This window comes from Xiphias gladius, chromosome 9 (genome assembly GCF_016859285.1).
Source record: "Xiphias gladius isolate SHS-SW01 ecotype Sanya breed wild chromosome 9, ASM1685928v1, whole genome shotgun sequence".
NCBI lineage: Eukaryota > Metazoa > Chordata > Actinopteri > Istiophoriformes > Xiphiidae > Xiphias > Xiphias gladius.
Window position 1 is genome coordinate 1,995,588 of NC_053408.1, and position 21,434 is coordinate 2,017,021.

The 21,434-nt window shown below is 47.4% G+C and overlaps 1 protein-coding gene across 1 annotated transcript in view; it reads right to left on the bottom strand.

Moving 5' to 3' along the window:
- grid1b (glutamate receptor, ionotropic, delta 1b) overlaps positions 1–18,192 on the bottom strand; it is a 490,341-nt gene extending 472,149 nt beyond the window's left edge. The window contains exons 1-2 of the mRNA XM_040135538.1: positions 18,111–18,192; positions 841–996 (exon numbers count right to left, since the gene is read on the bottom strand). Coding sequence (XP_039991472.1) covers positions 841–996; positions 18,111–18,192 — 238 coding nt within the window. The remainder of the gene's footprint in view (positions 1–840; positions 997–18,110) is intronic.
- Between the last annotated feature and the right edge of the window lie 3,242 nt (positions 18,193–21,434).

The following is a 21,434-nucleotide window of genomic DNA, read 5'->3' on the forward strand; positions in this document are numbered from 1 at the left end:
AGTCTCTACCAGCATCATCTTCATCAGGACTGGCATTAATAAGCTTATTATTTTCATTCTAAACATTACCGTCCTCATCCTCAACACTCCCGTCGTCACCAGCATCAGCATCATGATCAGTTTTTTCCATTATCGTCACCGCAATCCTCCCAACACCACCGTCAATCTTCGTTATCTGCCGCAAAACAACACTCATTTTTATCAGCATCATCCGGTATAATCTTCATCATCACTGCCTTTTCTGGAGCCTCCAGTCTGAACATAAACACTCAGCAAAGCCATTCTGCATCAGATTAGCTCTTTTCAAAGCTAAGAGGCCTGCAAGCCTCTTTGTTGGCAATTATATGGAAAATTACGGCTGGATTTAATGCGGCTCGACTCAGTGCTTCCCCCTTAGCTTCCGCTGCACAGAAGAAACCTGGGCCCGGCAAGTATGGAGGAACGGGGGGGGGTGATAGAGAGACTGAGATGGAGAGAATCAGTCTCAGAGGAAACAATAAAAGAGAGGAAAGAGAAGGCAGAGGAGAGGCTCTGCGGTGGAGCATCAAAGACCAACAGCGTCCTCTGAGACTAGAAACCGCCGCCGTGATTTTAAACAGCATTTAGGAGGTTGATACCTGGGTCATTAGCTGTGAGGATACTTCACCAGGAGACAGAACCAGCAAAATCTAAATATTAACAATCCGAAGCAGGCCGGTAGGACAGACACACGCACGCGCACACACACACAGCGCAGCAAGAACCGTCCCCCAATCTGCACAAGGCACCGCAGTCAAAACGGAGAGCATCTCTCACACACTCAGTCACACAATGTAAACATGCTTCACACAGCGTCCTTACCTTCCTGCACCGCCTGGAAAGGGTTGTTGGGCTCGATGAGTTTAATAGAGTGTGTGATCTTTTCACTCTGCAGGACGTCGTCACTCAGACTGAGGTCGGACACGGCGAGCTGGAACACTTCGTCATCCCGCACCGCATTCTCCTCGAAAATGGCACCTGGACAGGTAGAGACAGCGAGGACATATGGATTAGTAGGACGGCCGGACACTCTTGTCCAAACCTGGCTTACGTAGCAGCAGGACTGGATCCCAGTCTCAATGGGAGGTCAACCACTAACCTCGCAGTAGCAGACAGTTGCCACCGAGTTACACGGGAAACTGAATCTGTGGTTCCTTGGTTTACCTTTTGGTTTGCTTTGCGGATTTGAACCATCAACTCTGGCGGTTGACCGTAAGGTTTCTCACCACAGCTTAAAGTCAAGGCAGACCACCCGAGCCGAAACAGAAATACTGCTGCACTCAGATTACTTTCACACAGAATTAATTGTGTGAATAATGCAAGACCGTTTCCATTTTAAATCCAGTTGACATCATTACTGCAACCGTGGCAAACTGTGAGTAAGCAAGGAGCGGCTCAAAATAATTTTCTTTCTGCCTTATCAGTCCATACATTATTATGTTGCATCCATGCATGACATTAACAAATGCAAAAGTACAACACGTCACACTTTGGTTACAAATGAAGGAATCAAATGAAAAGCAAAGACATAAAAACTCTCCATTATTCTCCAAAGCTAAAGTAATACAGAAGAATTATGTTTCAAAGCAGACATCTTCCCACAGAAGCTCAGTTACATAACACAGTAAAAAAAAAAGAAAATACCACACACTGTATGTAAGTGTAAGGCTGCCGATTAAGTGGTTCAGTCATGGAGAAGTGGTAAAATTAACACTCAGCAACCATGGTAACGATTACGTTCAACTTGCACTTCAAAACGCACAAATGCACATTTGGAAAAAAGAATATGTACTGCATCTGTTCACGCGGGAAAAGACCGTGGAGACTAGAACATATATTCAGGGAAACCAGCTCGGAAATCCTGGCGGTTCCGGTGCTTGGCTCTGCCAGACGAAGGCCAAGAAGACCGGTAATCACACGTCAGACCTCCACGGCAGCATCACCATCATGTCCGAGGCCTCCTTCAACTCTCAGCGGTGAGCCCACGTAACTACGCAGAGCACTGACATCAAAGTTAGCCCATGTGAAACCACACAGGGAAGAGGATTACACAAGTTCCTAACGTCACACGAAAGCCGCGGGTTAGTTCTAGAACATGGGCCGCGACATTGGATCTTGATCGCTTCCCGAAGTGACTCTTTAGTAACTCAAATTAACGTGTTTACTCGGGTTCTCTAAAGGCCTTCTCCACTTGGTGTTGACAGAGTCCGATATGTGACAGCCGTTGTAAAATGTTAAAAACGGTGAGCGAGGTCGTAACCACGGACGTTCATACATTTAGACTCTCAGATGCATTCCAGGAATATTTCACCCCGAGGTTTTTGAGCAACCTCTCGCGGCAGACGTAACAGACTATAACTGCTGTGGTCCGTGGGGCCGGTTCACATGTGGCTGAATCGCCCATTTCACATCATGTGACAATGTCAGATTCCCTCCTACATGCAGCTTCCTACGTGCTACAGTACATAATATGGATTTAGTTTTAGGGCAGTTTACTGTAAGTTTCAAGAAGAAATAAATGCTTGCTGTTAACGGGATCTTGAAGTTTCCAACAACAGCTGGCGACCACAACGGAGAGGCACAGTTTTTAATCAAGTTAGCCGTTAGTTAATGGGCGGCTGGTGTTAATTACAGACATATGGACAGCATCCAAACGTATCCATCTGCAAAACAGTGAGCTGGAGCGCTCAGTTTAATGTTCATGACACGTACAGACACCGACCCTCTACGGATATTTGTAGACGTCCGTCCCTTGACTAGGGGCGTTGCTAGCGTCGTTGTGTTAGCTGACACCTTCACATGACACTGTTGTGTTTTTGCTGCAGCCGGTTTCCTCAGGTTCGCCCTGTCTGTCTGTCTGTCTGTCTGTCTGTCTGTCTGACTGACTGACTGACTGACTGACTGACTGACTGACTGACACTGTCTCACCGCAGCAGCAGAAACTCCACAAGCAAATGTTTGTTTGTTTTCTCTCGTGTTTTTTTTTTTCCAAATGTTTCGATCAGGTGAACAGCTCTGCCCTAACCAATCAGCTGCCCTCAAAAAAATTGAATATTAACATTTTGTACTTTACGTACAAAGTGCTTAATCTAACAACCCGAATAAAAGACTAAAATAATCAAACGAAAACGAAACAAAGATACGATATAATAATATATGAAATAAGTTAAAAGATAATAATATGACCAAAGGATGCGATGCTGATACTTAGTGCTACAATAAGTACTAAGTTCAGACTCCACTATGCTCTTTCATCAGCCAAATTTCATAAATAATTGAACTTATAATATTGAGAGACAAACTGTTCAACAAAGTAAGTTATAATCATACGGAGTTACAGTAACATGTATCAGAGATAATCAGATGGAGAGTACGGGAGAGTTTTAGCCTGATGATCGGACTGAAAAGCCATTTTCTCCAGGTTTCTTCATCCTGTGTGGATCTCTGGACAAACTGGGCACCGAAAGCCTCCGATTCACTGTCGTCCAGTTGGTTTGTGACAAACTGATTAATTGCAGACTCCACAATGTCCTGTTTGACATGTTTGGGAATACACAGCAGATGATATTATCACCTGACATGATAAGAGTCCTACGGCCTCTTTATTTGGGGACCTTGTCAAATGTAGTGGTATAAAAATCTAAAAGGCTGTTTAAACAGGGCATATTCCCCAGTGACTTCATTTTTGAATTTAATTAAATTGTCAGAACCTAGGGGGGTTGGCAGGGTCCGAGGAACGACTTATGCTAAATACCCAGTTTTTCGTCTGTTTATTCTACACAAATCCGGTGATGATAAGCACGTTGCCTCCTGCTGCTCCTCCTACATTTCGCCTGCCGGTGAAGGCCATGTGATACGATTGAAAGTTGCAGAACAGATGCTAAATGGACCTTGTGAGATTGTTTTCTCGACATCCCCTTCTGTGTGGCGAGAAGAGAGCTCCTGCAACTGAGAAATATTTGGGGATCTGGACAAAGAGAAATGTTTCTGGCTTTTAGTAAAGAATGCTCGCGAGACCCACGGTTGAAAAGATGCATGTGTTTAATTTTCCTGCGCTGGCTAAAGGGGGAATCGGTGCTGAGGAGCAAAGCAGACGTTAAACTCGGATGAAAATGTCCTTGAATGTTTTCTGCAGCATTTGTAGCGGCTTTCTGCCAGATTTGAGTACAACCGGGAAATCTTAAATGTGTGCACTGATGGGCGGATGAAGGGATATGGACGGAGGGACAGTCGGTGGGACGGAGAGGACGGAGAGGCAGACAAATGGACGGTTTCGGGGTGGGGGCGCTCGTTGAGCGTTGGCCCCTTTTGCATCAGTCTAGAATGTTAACCGGCATTAACCACTGAGCCCAGTCCCTGAACACGCACACGGCACGCTCCAATGCGCACCCCGAATGACAGGCACACAGGGGGGGGCGCTAAAAACTCTACCCACTGGGATTTGCCCAGTACACCGCTGCTCAGCGGCACCAACCTCGCGGAGGATTTCACGGCCTTCCTAGCGGGGCAGCAAGGGGGCGCTGTCTAGCTTCTGAGCTTGATCAACCAGTCATCCAGTCCTGGAATTGCAGTCAGTCGAGTGTCCCCGTTTAGGATTGAATCTTGTTGCACCTGTCAGAGACACGGTGAGGGAACCGATCTCTGTTTCTCCTTGTGGCAGCAGACTGGGAGCCTCCAACCGCAACGGGTTTAATTAATAATGAAAGCCAAGGGTGGAGGAGGCTGACTCCGGGCCCGGGATCGAGCCGGCGCAAACTTCATGCTCCTCAGAATCTCTCTCCTGCTGCCTGTCTTCAGAAAACTGGGAAAATGAAAGGGCAAGTCAATCCAGGAGTACGTCTCCATGCAGGTAGTTGTGGTTTCATTCCTCCGGGTTCGGCTCACACCTCACATACATGGGGAACAGTTCCAGTGAAAAAGTAAGATAACGTGCTCTGTGGATTATCCAGAGTGGCAAGGACACTGTTCCTAGTAAAAGATCTTTTTGTATTTTTATACATTTCTAGTTCCGTGAGCTGCACAAACTAAATGTCGAGTGTATTCACCTCCATTGTGTTGGGCTGAAGGAAGAAATCTAAGAGACAGATATTTCAAAACCTGGACAAGATGGACGCCGTGATAAAGACCACAAGCGGTAAATGAGAAATTCATGCATATTTTGAAGACATTGTTAGTAGGGACCAGCAGGATTCATTTCACCCGTTTTCCTTTACTTATTCCTTTACACTTTCTCCTTAGAGCCTGTTCTCACCTCTGGGGCTCCATGATTTCACTCTTCTTTCTCCGCTGCTACTCTTCCTCAGGTGTGCGACTACCTCGTTGGATCTGTCTTTACGCCTTACGAAATTCACCACACCGCACCGAAGTGTATGAAACATTAGGTTCGAAGTTTAGATGCATTTTTTTTCCACCGTTTACTTTCATCGATGAGCAGCTGGATCACATTATTTTCACGTTACTGGTTAAACTTCCCCAACGTAAGAAACCTCCTGTCCAGCCGTACCTACAAAATCCTTAGCCTCTGAGACCCCAACAGCAGCGCCGTCGCAGGCATAGAGCTCGCTTTAGCAAGTGACCCCACACCTGACAGTGCTTCCCTCTGGCCGCAGACGCAGGGGGGTACATGTTGGCAGGAGTTTCGTCCCCTCTGAGATAGTGGTTTTTCTTGTGAGACACGAAAAGGTACAGATTGTGAAAACTAATTTAAGACTATCCACCTATTGAGTATCTAAATGCATTTCAAGACCATGCAAAATTTTATTTGCATTTAATTTGTATGACATCTCAACCTTTCGTCTCCGTCCCGTCGATAACGTCTCGATGTACCAGCATGTGAAAACAAACAATTCAGCTTCTGCTCCCTTTAATGAATCAGGAAAAAGATATTTTAACATAGGTACAAGATATTATATACGTCCAGCTCTCAAAGGAATTTTTCATGGGGACTTGTAGCAGGATGTTGACCACTTGCCAGAGGACAACGATGCTCTCTTGGCTTTCCAGCCAGGTCACAGCACTATACATTAGATGTGGCTCTATTAAAGGAACACATACAACGTTAGAAAGCAATCTGTGCATAAAAAGTAGAGCCAAGATGCACTACTTGACATTTTATCACAAAATTGCATAATTTCTTTATGCATACACATGCTTAAATCCTTAAACTCAGATTATTGAATTTGCAATTAAGCTGAATAGCTAATAAACGCCACCCAATTGTGGAAATCCTGTTAAAGTTGGAAAATGAACGTGTGCAAATTTTTTGCCAATGATGCAAAAAACGATGTATTGTAGCTGATAAGTTTATCCGGCCTCCTCCTCTCTCTGGCAGGTAATCAACCAGCAGTCCGGGGCTTTATGTCCCAAAACTCAAGCTGGCTGGAAAATCAGGGAACAGGCAGCTGGTGTACTTGGGGATTTAGCAGCCTCTGTGATCTGGGACCATACACCCTGGCTCCTTGCTGGACCTGCTAATCTCAGAAAAGCTTTATGGAGGCCGCGAGTCTCACTGGGCGACAGTATTCTCAGATTTTATTATAAGCACCCGCTGCCAATTGAAAATATAAAAATATCCCAACATTTTATTTCTGCGAAAACAAACAATGTTTTCTCCTAAATGTCAGGGGATTTGATGGATCTTATTTGAAAGAGAATATCCCTCCCTCCCTCTTCATTGGAGTGTATTTATGCAAAATCCTGAAATTCTTGTCTTTTTCTTTGTGTCCGTTTTAAACCCACAGCTGAACCTTGTGGTTTCTCAACTTTAATTTGAACTACTTTCTGGGGGAAACCGTTACTGCTGAATTCGTTAAATGTAGTTTTCAATGCTGTCAGGAGCACAAATGAAATTTCGCTCGCTTCTTCTACATCCCAGACATGTGGACGAAAGACACTGACCTAGGCACAACAAGACGTGTTGGTGTTTGGATGAATGTAGGTATCAGTGGTAGAAGAAGTGTCAATATCCTCTACTTGAGTAAAAAGCAGTAAAATTCCATTTCAAGTAAAATTCCTGCATTCAAAGTATTATTTGTGTAAAAGTACAGAAGCGCTGTTCGAAGATTTGACTTTAAGTCTCCAGAGTGAAACATAACGGACCCTTTCGGAGCCTTGCATGTCATCGTATACGGCACGTAATGGGTAAGGAGCGTTTTAATGCTGTAGCAGGTTGAGGTGGAGCTAATTAAAACCACTTTGAATGCTTTCGGGTGGCTTCATCTGTACCAAGGCATCACTCAGTATTTTATGCTTTTTTTTTTTTTTTTAAACTGCTTAACTATGTAATGGGAGACCAATCAACCTTAAATCCTAATCCATCCAGTTGTTACCAAACACCGTGGTTTTAACCGCCCTTTTTTCCCCCAGCACCCCAGACAGAGACAAGCCTCTTGGTGGAAACACTTCAACAGAGCTGCCCCCCTTTTCAGCACCAAGGACAGCGACGACCCTGCTGGTTCTCCGCTGGGATTCCAGTCTCGGGAATTTCAAAGAGAGCCCAAAACGTAATCACAGACAAATTGCCTTTTCTGACAGGCTACCACGACAGACAAATTTGCTGCGCCGTTGGGAAGACGGACAATCGACCTCACTTAGCCCTATGGAGGGGAAAAGCAAATAAAGAGAGAGTCGGTCGTCTTTACGACAGAATCACACAAAATGTTGAGGAAAACTCACAAGTGAAAAGTCCCTTTCTACGGGCTGACGCAGAAGGGCTTTGCTCTTATGATATTTCTGTGAGGAAATTTGAAGGGCAAATCTGACCCTCTATCACTGACCCTCACCACTGGGCCAGAAAGGGCCAATTTCTGCACACGGTCAATGCAATTATACCTACTGGCTTCCTTCCTTTCATCACCCAGCAAATCCATTCCCATCCAGGACCTAATCACCGGTGATACAAGAGCCGTCATTTACCTTTTAAGCTGCGCGTGTTGCGAATCACCGGTAGCTAAAACCACGAGGGAATTAAAACAGTAGTAGTAGCAGAGCGCCGGAGTAGTATAGCACGCGAGAATACAAATGATCCTTGCCTTTTACATTTTACTTTACAAGGACAATGAAAAAGTCTCCCTCCCAGCGAGAGGTGATGACCTGGATTAGTCGCTGCCTAGACAAGAATACTAATGACTGAAAACTCTGAAATGGACTCTGAAATAACCTGTTTTCACATGAAGAAGCTCTGGTTCTGGGTAAAGTTGGAAAGAAATCATTCTTGCTATGGAAACCATCTTTACGCTTTTAAAACTCAGTTGTCTGTGTGTATAATGAGATGTTTCATGAAAATGATGAAAATTATAATTATTGCTTTGTATTTCCCTAATTTGGTGATTGTGTAGCTGCATTCACGTGCAATTTCTCATTAACAATTTGGCACCAAACACTGTATCTTTCTGTTATTGTTTTTGAGATCAAGTGTAGATATATAACAGGGGTCACTGTCTGACATCTCTTAGACCACTAGACCACCAAGACATCCTACCAGGCATTACAGTTATGAAGAGTGTCAGTCATCCGAGCGCAGTACAGCCTCATTGTTCTTAATTCTGATTGGATTTCCGGCTTCAAACACCTTTCCCCTCGTCTCAGATGAACAGATGTTAACAGCTGAACTGTGTCGTGTTTGTCTGCGGGACTTAAATCACGGTGAAGCTAAGCTAAACGATAAAGTCACACTGTATAGATATCCAGCAAAAATCCAAAGCATGTCAATAGCAAAGTAGTCAGTGATAGGACTGGAACTTGGACGTCAATCTGAAGACTGACCACTAAATCCAGAACGGGCAAATGGAAGACCCCGGCAAGAACAATCCCAACCAGACCTCCAAAGGAAACAGTAACGTGCGTTGGCCGTAACTGCCTCCCACAACTGCACATATGAAGCAGTATGCTTTACAACGACTGGCTGGTTCACAGCTGTGTAGCTGGTAACGTCCAATCGCATTCGTTCAGGTGTACATCGCCGACATTATTACCTGACTCTTCCTCACTCCTCCTCTGACGGTAACGCTCGTGCCAACACCGTGTTCGTGTGTGGGCAGCAGGAGCCACATCTCTGCTCAGTCATTGAGAGCGATTAGTTGTGGTTGGGGTTAAATAAAGGGCATGTCGACTATTGGTAGGAAAAGGGAAACAAACAGGGACTTGTCACGTTCACCTTCTGTCGATTGTTAAAAATGCACGGGAGCGATACTGAAGTTTGTAGTCTGCTGGTGCAATATTTTACAAAACAGGACACATTGCTAGAATGATGGTTTGTCCATTTCCAGACACCGGTTATCAGTCTTTCCAAAAAAATGCTAATTTACGGGACAGGTTTGCTTGAGTTAATGGTGCATTAAAGAAGCTGCTGTTGTCGGCCAATCAGGGTCGGGAATTGGGAGGAATTCGCTTTAACATTCGCTCCGTTTAACCAGCCTAAACGATTTTGATCCTGAGCCACAGGAGATTTAAAAAGTGAAATGAATAATGCGGGTTCTTAAAATGCTGCAAAACAAAAAGTACAAGAACAGAATTTACGACATGCAGGATTTTGGATGACATTTCCGCCTTGTCCAAAGGAAACATCAGGCCAGTGGTGAGCACAGCCGAGCTCTTGCCATGATTAAACAGCCGAACAAGTAGCGGTTCAGCTCTCTGACCTGCTGGGAATAAAACCACAACACACCGCAGCAGCTGCCTCATTCACTCTTTGTGTATTCCTTCAATAAGAACAGAAACTGAGTTTCCGAACCGTGAGGCGTCATCAGCTGTGCGGAGCGGCAGGCAGAAACAAACCACAGGAATCCGGCCCAAGCTGAACTCTGTTCTCAGACCTGAGCTCCTCTGCCCTCTGTCAGACTGCCAGCCATCATCTGCTGAGATTACCTCCACTACCGGCCACTTTGGCACACGTAACCAACAATTTCACACAAGACTCATTCTACTTTGGAGATAATATGGCGGATATTAACATCCACCCCGGCACTGCAGCTGTTAGACTGTTAAACATCAGCGTACAGCAGCATCTAATATGCACAGTCTAGCTTGAGAGAAGCTGAAAATGTTAAATTAAGCCAAGAGCAAAGTGTCAGACAACACAAATAGGATCACGCTTTGTAAACAGTGTTAACCCTTCCACAGAGCTTCAGTATCTCACATGAAACAAACCAGTAATTAGACATGATGACAATTAAAAAGCTCCAGCTGGAGTCTTGACTTAAGTTTCAGTCGCCCAATCAGAGTCTGTACATGTGGACGTGACAGGAGGTCACATCAGCGTATTCGGCTCCTCTCTCTGTGGAATTTGAGGCAGATAGGTTTGCAAACACAGAGACAATCAATTCTATCTAAAAATACAAAAATGTGATGAAGCTAAAGCAAGTTGAAATACAGAGGGTTTAACGGCAGTGGCCTATTACAGGCCAACAAAAGCATCAACACCGATAAATAACAACGGAACGTGAAAACTGGTGACTTTCTGACCTTATAGGGGTCAACGTCAAGACACCTGCTGCAGCAGGTCAATCCAACACCACAAATCTCAAACACGGACTTCCTCCACTGGGAAAAATACGCCTGTCCTTCTCCTTCTCTGGTGCTGAAAGCCTGGTCCATGGCTTTATCACACCCAGTGTTAAGTACTGCTACGGTTTTCTTTGTAATGCATCCACCGAATAAAGAATCAATAAAATAAAGGAACAGAATCCTCCACTGCATATCCAGATCTCTGCTGCTCACCTGCTCACTCACACCAGCTCCTGTGACCACGTCGCTCCCGTCCTAAAACTCCTCCGCTGGCTCCCCTGTCCCACAGTGGATTCAAATCAAACTCCTACTCTTCCCTCACAAAGCCCTCCATAACCAGGCCCCCCCTCAACCTCACCCATCTTCTCCCCCACCACAAGGTGCAAAAGGTCACCCTCATCCCCCAACCTCCTGTCCCCACCATCGCAGACCAAGCGCCAGACCTGGGGTGGCAGGGCCTTAAATTCTGTCTCTGTTCAACAATTTAGAATTTCTGTCTGCGTTCACCTTTTTCTTTTTCTTTAACTTATGTCATTAGTCACGTAAAGTGTCTTTTGTGAATATCTGGAAAAGTGCTATATAAATAAAACGTATTAAAAGCATCATGGCCGATAAGTGACTATTTAAAGAGCTCTTTTCTAGAGTGAAGCACAACCAAACTTGATGGAGACATATTATAATGGCCCATTTTGCCACAAGCAGCAGCACCATTGATGCACTGAACAGGACTACTGACACTCTGAAAGCAAGGCACACCAGTTTTTTCACTAGTAAGCTGTATTTAAACAGCAGACGGCCATTTGGGATGGTAGGGTTGAGCTCAAAACCAGTTTAAGTGGACCTAATTACATTCAAGTGTTCTAAACCCAGGACCGGGCTTAGTCCTAGTCTGGGAAACAAACTTTTAGTATCTCATGATGGTCTCAAGTTTTCAAGAGGCTCCACTCAGACAGGAACATCAGTCACACTTGTCATTCTTAGCTGTTAATAAATCACATTTAAAGATATTCAGTGTCAGCAAAAAACTCTCAGTCTTGGCAGCCGCAGTATAAATATCAGTAACTCCGGCGTTTTTCAGAAACCTGGTATTAGTCTGAATAGTTTCCTTTCTAAGACTGTTCCCTTCTGTCTGCCCACACAGTTTCCTGTCTACCTGTTTGTCACAGTGGATTTGAAGGAACGCTAATGTTTCTTTACGGAGTGTTTTAATGGCTTCACAGGGTCAAACACTCTGCGACACGCCGTGTTTATCAAATCCACTGCATGAGGCTGCTGCTCTAGGTTAGAAAGATGGCTTCGCTGCTGAATTTCCGTGCCTGCATCTGTGTGCGCGCGTGCGCGTGCAGGTGGCGGAGGTAAATGGTCTGGCTAAGTGTTTGCAGAGACAGTGCGGGAAGCCTTTTGCGTTGTTCCCTAACTGGGTTAGTTTATCTTATTTAGCGGTGGGGCGAGAAAAAGGCCGCAGCTGTTCATTCGCTTTGCCAGCCTCAACAGATTGGATTCCTGCCGTCTGCGCTCGCCTTTCCAAACCCATGCGACGAATAAGCAGAGCTCTCATTCCGCCGGCCGTTACGCCGGTGCCGTAAATCATCCCTAGTCAGCTGCCTGGCTCATGGGATGGGGTAATCTCTCCTCCTCAGGCTCCTTATGAAAAGTGACTTGTTATCCGCTTGGCCTGAGGGGCGTTTAGAGGACCCTCAGTCCAGGAAAAAAGTCCACAAGCGACAGGAAGAGCTATTACCGGAGTCTGACCAATATACGCTTCTGGAGCATGACAACACTTTTGTAGATTGATTCACCAAGACCTGACAGCTTGCACACTCAACATCTTTACATGTGGTCTTTTACATGACAGTTTGTGTGTTCGTATTCAGAGTTTGTTAACAGAATTTCTTTTATTTCAAGGTGTAAATGCTGCTGGAACATCCCATGGACCTTCAGGGGGCAGTAAAAGCCTCCACTGAAAACAGACTGAACTTCTTTCCATGTGAAAATCTCTTTGAAGCTGCATGATAAAATAATTACATCAACACTGAATTGAAACGGCTATGTGTGATGCGAAAGTGGAGAACCCACAGAGAATTCCCTCCACCGGTGCTCTCATTAAACTTGTTAACGGCTGCGGCTGGGAGATATTTTCAGCAAAAAAGCTCTGATATCCCGCCGTGCACCACTGGCCCGGCACTCAACAGGAGACAGACCGCTCGGACATCTAAACAGCGGAGAGGAGAGTGAATTTTGGACTTCAGTTCATCAGGTGGACACAAACCACACTCCAAATGGATGCTAATGTTGCCCTGTGTCCTAAAAAATAAAGCAATCATTTGCTAACAAGCTAACCATGACAACCTCGTTAGGTGATAATGTGTCGAGGCTGTGAGTCTGTCAGGAGGTTTCGGTGTTCCTCTGCCCTCTGGTGGCCATAAAATGAATACTGTGGCTTCAAGGTAGGATAACAACAGGAGCATGTCTGTGAAGACTCTCAGTCATCCAGGTCATGTAATTCTCTAAGTGCTATGCTATGCTAAGTGTCTCAGACCACCTCCTCTGTTTAGTAACAGTTGTACCAGATTGACAAAGATGGCTTCTTTCACTCCTCTTTCAAACCATCGGTCTTCTCTGTACATCGCTGTCCTGGAAAGAGTGTCCTTTGTCCCTAAGGTGCAGGTGGACTGCTGAGTCCTGACCTGACGAACTGGCTCTCCTGTTCTGTGCCGTGCGCCTATGTAGCGGTTGTTTAGTTTCCCCAGTGTACAGGTCTGTGCACTCCTCGCTGCGTTGGACTGCATAAACTATGTTGTTCTGCTTGTGCCTGGGTATTTTGTCCTTAGGGTGGACGAGTTTTTGCCTGAGTGTCGCTGACGGGGATGTTTATCCGGCAACGTAGGAGATGACAATGTGGTTTCGCCTGTTGCAGTTTTCTTCTCCGTCTGTTCTGCCTCTTTTTGTGGTTTTGACGAAGGCCCAGTTGGGATAACGGTCCAGCTGCCTTCTCATAGCAAGGCAGAATAACAGAGCAACAATAGGAAAAAACTGCAAAATCCAAAAAAGGGGCCTAGTTTTCTTCAGCTGTGCCCGCTGAAATCTCGGCAGAACTTCTTTGTCAAAACCAAATCTAAATTGTGTTGGATGATGTAAAACGCAGGTAAAATTAATTAACACAACTCACTGTGTCAACTTTCTGAACTAAAACCAAACCGAGGAAAAGCCAATAAGAACCTCGGCTGAAACTAATGCCCTTCTTTTCAGTTTTGGATGGGGTTGAGGTCAGGGCTCTGTGCGGGCCAGTCAAGTTCTGCCACACCAAACTGTGCACGGAGGCATTGTCCTGCTGGAAGAGGAAAGGGCCTTCCCTAAACCACAAAGCTTGGAAGAACACTATTGTTGTATGCCGCAGCATTCAGAATTCCCTTCAGTCTTTTTGTCTGTTACCGTTGAGTGAGATGTGGCAAGCGTATGTCTGTGTGCTGAGGTCCATCAGAGAAGAATTTCTGCCATGTTTTCCACAAACAACAGTTCAATATCGTCTCAACACGTCTGTAAACTGATTCATCAGGCTTCAAGAGCTTCTGCTGACTTCTGACTACCTGGTCTTTGTCTGCTTCTCATGACGATTTTACTTCCTTCTTCTCATTAGCCCCAGAGTGGACCTCACTGACAGCTTGATATCTGATATTTAATTGAAGGCCCAAATTGATTCGAGCTCTGTTTCCTCCTGTTTGCTGCTCCTGGCCCTGACCTTCAATCAGGCAAACTGACATTCCGTCTTTCCACTCACAACCAAACACCGAAGCAGCTGTTTTCACCCATTTATACAAATACAACCAAAGGGGAGTGTGTGTGTGTGTGTGGGGGTGGGGGCTAATTAGAGAAACCAGCTGCCGTTGTGATCAAATGAGAAGAAAACCTGCGAACTCTTGAACCTCAACAGTGCAGGATTTTGCACCACTGATGCACATGAATACAAGAAGTGGGTCAGAGGACGAATCAGGTCGACTGAAGGTCCAAGTTCCACATTCTCGTCCGTATCAGCTCTGCTCAAAGCCCCCGCCACCCTGCGACACCCACTGCCTGCCACTGATCCCTTAAAGGGAACAGAGGAGAGGAAGGGACAAACAAACCGGGATATGTCACAGATGATAAAGCCACGCCGCTGGACGAGACAGATGCTCAGGCAGGGGTTTTTTAGGGCTGAGGTTGGAACACTGTCACATCTGATCTGGGAGTTGTGCGGCACTGCCAAGTCAGTCAGAGTCAGACTGTCAGTTGGTTCGGGGAAACAGCGGAGGCTCTGAACGCAGCCCAGCCAACCAAGGCTCAGCTAGGACAACGGAGAGGAGGGGGAGGCTTTAAATCAGAATCTATTTTTGCGACACTTTTTTGCATCTACACGTTTTTTTCAGTTGCATTGTTTGGGGGGGGTTTGAATTTTATTTTGAAGAATAAAGATTGTAATTATTAACATTCATCTATCTAGTTTCCCAGTACATGGTCACCCAATGAAGCCAATGGATTAGGTTCCTCGACTCACTTTTGGTCAAATGAAATAAATCAATAAATAAATAAAAATCCCAGTGGTTCTCAACCTGGGGGGTCTTTGATGTGTAAAACTGGTGGAGTGAAACAATCTGAGAAGGAAAGTTACTCTTTGGTTTCACTGCTCATAACCTCAGCAGACTTTGTGCCATTTCAGGAGTCACAAGCCAAAGAGGCTGCGAACCTCTGGTTTATTCAACCAAAAACTCTTGATGGCATCACACTGACACACAAAACGATAGGCTACTTCTTTTCGAGAAGGTATCGGTTCTGTGTATGAACAAGAGAACCCAGTGGTCTCGTGTAAGTTAGATAGAAGAGTGATTCCAATATAGTTCTTAAACAGTTCAGAAATGCTGCTGGTTTGAAGCTTTTCTTGTTGACTCAAGAGTGGCTTGTAGTTCCGTGAAGGTTCTCTACAAAACCATTTGAGGGTCGTGCCACAGGGAACCTTTTTAACATGGGGCATTATTGCCCCTGAAAAGTTATACTCAATATTGTCACAGTATAAAACCATAGACGATCTTTCTTTATGGCAGTGCAAACGGTTGTGCAGGGGCCGCTGAGCACGTGCTATACAGGGAGGAGGTCCAGCCTGAAGAAAACCAAAGCGTTCGATGGCTGAAAAATCCTGTCTGAAGAGTGGAAATACATGTTGGATGTGCAGAGACGTCAGCATCCTGCAGCTGACTGTGTGAGGTTTCCTGCTGCTGCATCACTGGAGGGAGCTTGCGTGTCTCCGAACTACAAACTGCGATTTGTTCTGCAAGAACCTGCGGGTTCCCACTGCCTGACCGGTAAAAACACGCAACAAGAGCCAGGTGTCGCGGGCCTGGTTCCCACTCACGTGTTGTGAAACTTATTTCATGTTTGTGTTTCAGTTGAACAGCCACGGCCTCCAACCTCTTACAAAAGGGTTGGTCTGAAGCTACAAGCACAGCTGGAAACACTGACTTGATACTGCATGTAGTAGGTATCCACTGTATCTACTGTAGGTTTTCTCCTCCAAGGCGCTGAAACCCCTCTAAAAATGTAGCAGTATCACCTCAGATATTCCAATTTCATTTATGTTCCTTGTCCATAAATTGTCCCAGTGCCTCAGTGGTACCACTCGGGAGGCATGTTCATGTCTGGCCTCACTGTTTGGCATCACCTCCTCGTTGGTTGCATTTCAGGGTCCTTGTTCTCGATAATCCTGCGCCACTGTCCCCCGTTGTTTCCGTGTGCAGACTGAATGTAGATTTTCTCCCGAGGGACAGTAAAGTATCCACCGGTCTCTGCATCCAATCCATACTCTCAGATTCACCAGAAATATACTCTGAAGTGGCCAAAATATACTCGCAAAGCGGAATCCTTCCTCAGTGTATGGCAGGCTTTATTCCCAGTGAATGTCATCTGTATACCCACAAATAGAGATAATCCTGTAAGTAGACAGCCACCATAAAGGAAGGAGAGAAACACAGACTCCCACTCTTCCAGATTAACTACTTGCATCATGAATATTCAGCACATTCGCGGTTGGGACTGAAATTAGAACACGTCTCATGTAACAATAGTTTGTCAGTATGAAGTGTTGTAGCAAATAAATCATGATATATATATTATATATATATATTTTTTTATGTTATATCACATATCGACTCGACAGCCTCCCATAGTGGAGAGTCAGGGTTTTAGAGACAATCTGTCACTGGGTCTTTTGAAAAATCATTTGAAGAAGGAAGTGTATTCTTTGTAGCTGAATGGCTCTGACACCCCCCTCCTCCCGCTTTCCTCCCCCCTCCCACCCTATCCGCTTCCTCCTCCTCCTCCTCCTCCCTCTTCCCCTCTCCTGGCGAAACCCTACAGGCCACCGCAGTGCTGCCACTGGCCGGGTTTGATGGACTGAGCTGCAGTAGATACGTGAAAATTTCAAACCCTTGGAGTATCTGGTTGGTTTTTTGTTTGTTTTTTTTTACTTCCTCCTTTTTCAAACTGATGGCGGCCGCCTGCCGCGTCCAATCACCTCCGGACGGAGTGGAAACTCTAACTGGAATTAGGGCAAATTGGGGAGTTTATATGAAAAGTGCGCGCAGCTGCGAGTGTGTGATCAGTCAGTGGTGTCTCATTGAGTCTGCTCGACTCCCGAAATCCCCCCCAATCCCTCCTGACTCCGCTGTATTCTCCCTCGACTCCCGCTTTGACTAAAAAAGTGACTTGACTAATATCACAGGAAATGAGATGATGGAAGAAGAAAGACGCGAGCAGAAGGGGCCGGTGGCTTCCTCTGCTCCAACTGGCTTTTGGTCGCGATGTCGTTTCCGAGCCCAAACAGTCGGCATTTGTCCCCTCTGTCATCTCTCCGCCTGGCAGAGTTGATTAACATTTCACTCACGTCCAATTCAAAGTTCAGGCTTACAGATGAGGGGAGGCGAGGGGAGAGAGGGATGGGGGAGGAGGATGAGTACCAGAGGGAGGAGGGGGGGAAGGGGAGGATGGATGGATAAAGCAAAACCTTCCAAACACCCACGTCGGGCCAGTTTCTCCTGCCAGCCTCGGGTTTTCTGCATTAGAATGGGGAATATTCATCGAAGTGAGCGCTCTCTGCCTCGGAATCAGGGCTGGACGGACGGACGGGTGGGTGGATGGATGGATGGGTGGATGGAGGGATGGATGGATGGATGGACGGATGGATGGTTCGAGGGATGGCGCGGCGCAACACTTTGCGGGCACTTGTACCAGGCTGCGCTGAGTGCGTCTGAGCCTGGATGCAATAGTCCTCTTCCTTCCTACACATTATCCGGGCACGGATACTGTGAGGTCGGTTCCTGTTTCTTTGCCAGAGAGGATGTTTGACATTCAGTGCATGCACGGAAACTCTGACATTCAATATCTGCCACAACAAAACTTGAACACCACTGATCCATCCATATTTCACAAACCCATCAGTCAAACGCTCCTCTGCTCACATCTGCGTCTGAAGCCGTCCCCGCATGCAGCCACCAGCCCGTCTCTCCTTACAGCCAAAGCCCTGCACAGCAAAACCCAAAAAGAAGCCCCGGCTGGTGTCTTACCAATGTGAATGATGGAGTCGGCGCTCACTGTGTTGCACTGCAATATCCACAGGGAATGAAATAACAATATCAGCATTTCCATCTCCGGTTCGAGCCAAAAAGGCGCATCCACGGATCCACCTCGCGGATTTCTGCGTTTTTCTCCAACGACGAGCAAAGCCAAAATAAGCGTCGGTGCGTAAAAGCGGGAGCAGCAGCGGCGGCAACAGCGGGGAACAGTGCTGAGTGCAATCACCACCAGTAGTAACAATAAACCAAATCCCAAAGACCAAACTGTTGGCCGGAGTCGAGAGGAAAAAGAAGGGTCGAAAAAGAGAGAAACAGAAGCTTCCAGGGCTCCGGAGAGAAACAAACCCGGGTAAACTGAGGAGGGAAGCGGACGAGGATGAGAGAGGACACCGGGGGTTTGTTTCAGAGGTTGGGATCCGCCGGACGAGCAGCTCTGACTCTCTACCTCCGAGTCTGAGACATAACACACTGCAAACTGCGGAGGAGGAGGAGGAGGAGGAGGAGGGACGCGCTCTCTCTCTCTACCTCTCTCTCCCTGTCTCTCTCTCCTTCTCTCTCCTCTCCCCCGGACCACGTGACTGCAGAGCCTCTATCTACGGCGCTTGGAGCCCGACCGGAGAAAAGAGAGGCGAGGGATGGAGAAGGAGAGAGATGGAGGGATGGAGAGGTGGACGGGAGCCTTTGCGCACCGCGGAGGAGACGGGGCGAGGGGGCGAGCCGCAGAGGTAGTCGCGCCCCTGACGGACGCTGGCTCGGTAGGTTTTGCGGGATGGCTCGGAGACCGGCTGTGCCGGTGCGTTGAACGCGCTCTCCCCTCCGACTGAAGTTGGCTAATTCAGCGGCGACCAGAGGATCCGCCGCCGCTGCATCGCCGCGTCGCAGTCAAGCTGTTGCATGCGTTGGATTTGCTCGGGGTGTTGCAGATACGGCGCATCACTCTGCTCGTGCTTGTGACTTCGTTACCCGTGCGTAAATTCGGGACGGTAGTGGTTCTGCCCGGTTTTCCCCTTTTCTCGTGGGAAAGGAAGACGTGGCGCTTTTATAACACAAAACCTGAGCGGCTTAATTCCGACCAGGGCTGGTTCTTGTGTAGATGTCTGGACTTGCAGAATCCTGAATGGATGCCGGATCTGGTGTGACATGGGCGGTACGCGGTATTTCCCCCTGCTGCTTGGAGAGGCTGTGGATGGCGCGCGGCGCGCGGGCAGGAGGTAGGCGACCCGGTCCCCGAGCAGGTTCCGCGTGAACGGTGATCTGTGAATACACTTCCGACATGTCGACATGCGTAACGTGTTCAGTTCCGATGTTGCGCCCAAGCGTCCGGATACGAGGCGGGCAGAGGCTCCGGCGTCGCCCCGTGCGTAAAACCTTTCCCGGCGCTGCGTGGAGGCTTTTCCAGACCCGGACACGGAGCGAAGCGTCAAAATCAAACACGGCCGAGGAGGGGAAAGCGTGTCGTGACAGCTGGGGTCTGGTAAACGGGGTGTAGGACCTCGGGGCGTCTCGGGCACGCTGGTGTCCCGGCACACGGCGGCATGTAGCCGGGGGAGCTTTCAACAAGTCCGCCGCAGCAGCGGTTCTCACACGCCGACGCTGCTGCCGCCGGGGTCCTTGACACTCCGGTGAGCTGGGCTAACGAGGTCTCGGATGTGTTTGTGGTCTGTAGCCCGAAGCCTGAGGCTGACGAGGGTCCGCCGATCCTCGGCATACGCGCACGTGACGTCACTGACCTTTCCCGTGATGTCATTCCAGGTGCTGTTCCGGGCGGACCCGGGGAGCCGGAGACGGATCTGAAGGTTACTACGCTTGACCTTACAATTAAAGGATATTTCTTGCGAATGAATGTGACTCAGAAATGTCTTTTAATTGTTTGGCCAAGTCTAGTTCTGTTGAAGCGTCGAGACGAGGCTTCGCAGAACCTCCGCCGGTGCTGCCCGCCGATGGAGCCTCCACCGTTTCAGCACCACGCCGGACCGGACAGCTCCTCTGGATCCGTCGGCCACGTGCAGACCTTGGTTCTCTTTGTACGGAGTCCCACGAGCGACACCTGTATCTGCCTAGGTACCCGATCCCTCGAAAGAACGGGAGGGTCTCTGCCTAAAAGCGTGAGCTAAGTGGCCGTTAATCAGTCGAGATATTGAGATGTGATAAAAAGGTTGTGATCTTTCCCCCTGTACGATCAATATTCAAGTCAATAAATGGGAAAATAATGTGATTTATTTAACTTTCCGACATTTTCAGCTCACCCCGCTGACTTAAGCAGCATCGGGGAGTTGGGAATTTAAAAACCACGGAGTCCTCTTCTGGGGGGGGGCAGTGGGACGCATTTGCAGAACGAGCCAAACCCTGATGTTTTGAGTGTCTAGGCACAGATGCTCGCATTAGCGAGGACGGGGAGGGGTCGACACGCACGGAGAAGGAGGAGAGAGACCGTTACGGACCAATGCATTTAAAACCTTCTCGACCTTCAGCTCTCTGGGGCCTTGCAAACGCCTGGACTCCCGCTCTCACTTTTTTTAGTTTTCGTGCAGGTTGTTGTATTTTGGATCAGAAAGCCCATTGGTGACATCGCTGGTCTCAGGGACCTATTAGGGGTTAAAAGTCCCACTCGCACACTTAACCAGAGACTCCAAACCGGGGAAGTCGGTTCATTCCGGCTCAGTCAGCGTTTCAGTTTCCCGGCCTGGACCAGGCTCATCCGCCCATCCGTCAGCTGCGCTTTGGTGCAGCTGTCCGAGTCGGAATCGTCAAAACCGGGCCTGACTTCTTTTGAACTCCGCAGCTGATTAAATGTGTTTGAGCCGACGAGGCCGCTCAACGAACCGGTTCAAGCCGCGGTTCGGCTCGGCCTCACGTTCGGTGGACTCCGCGGTGCTGGACTGACACGCCGAGTGGAGGCCTGGCGCACGGGGACACCCCTGCGCTTCTCTGCCCATCACCCGCATCGGGGTCGTTGACTGGTCGAGCTCATCCTAAAACCCAGTGTTTGCATCCGCACCATTACAGTCAATACATGCCATCCTTTTCCACACCTTCTAATATCGACCCCACCATCATCAATAGGGATCGATACATCGACACAAACTCACGCAATCGAAACCGATTCATGTCAATATAAAGGCTCATCGACAACATGACGATCCTCATCTTTACCGATACTGATCGATACGCCGACACCAATTCCTACAGTCACAACTCATCGTTGTGAGTGTTTCGATTACTGTCACAGTCATCCTCATCTTCCTCATGAATAATCCTCTCATCATCATCATCATCCTCATCCTCATCCTCAGTATGTGGCGCCGTCATCTAATT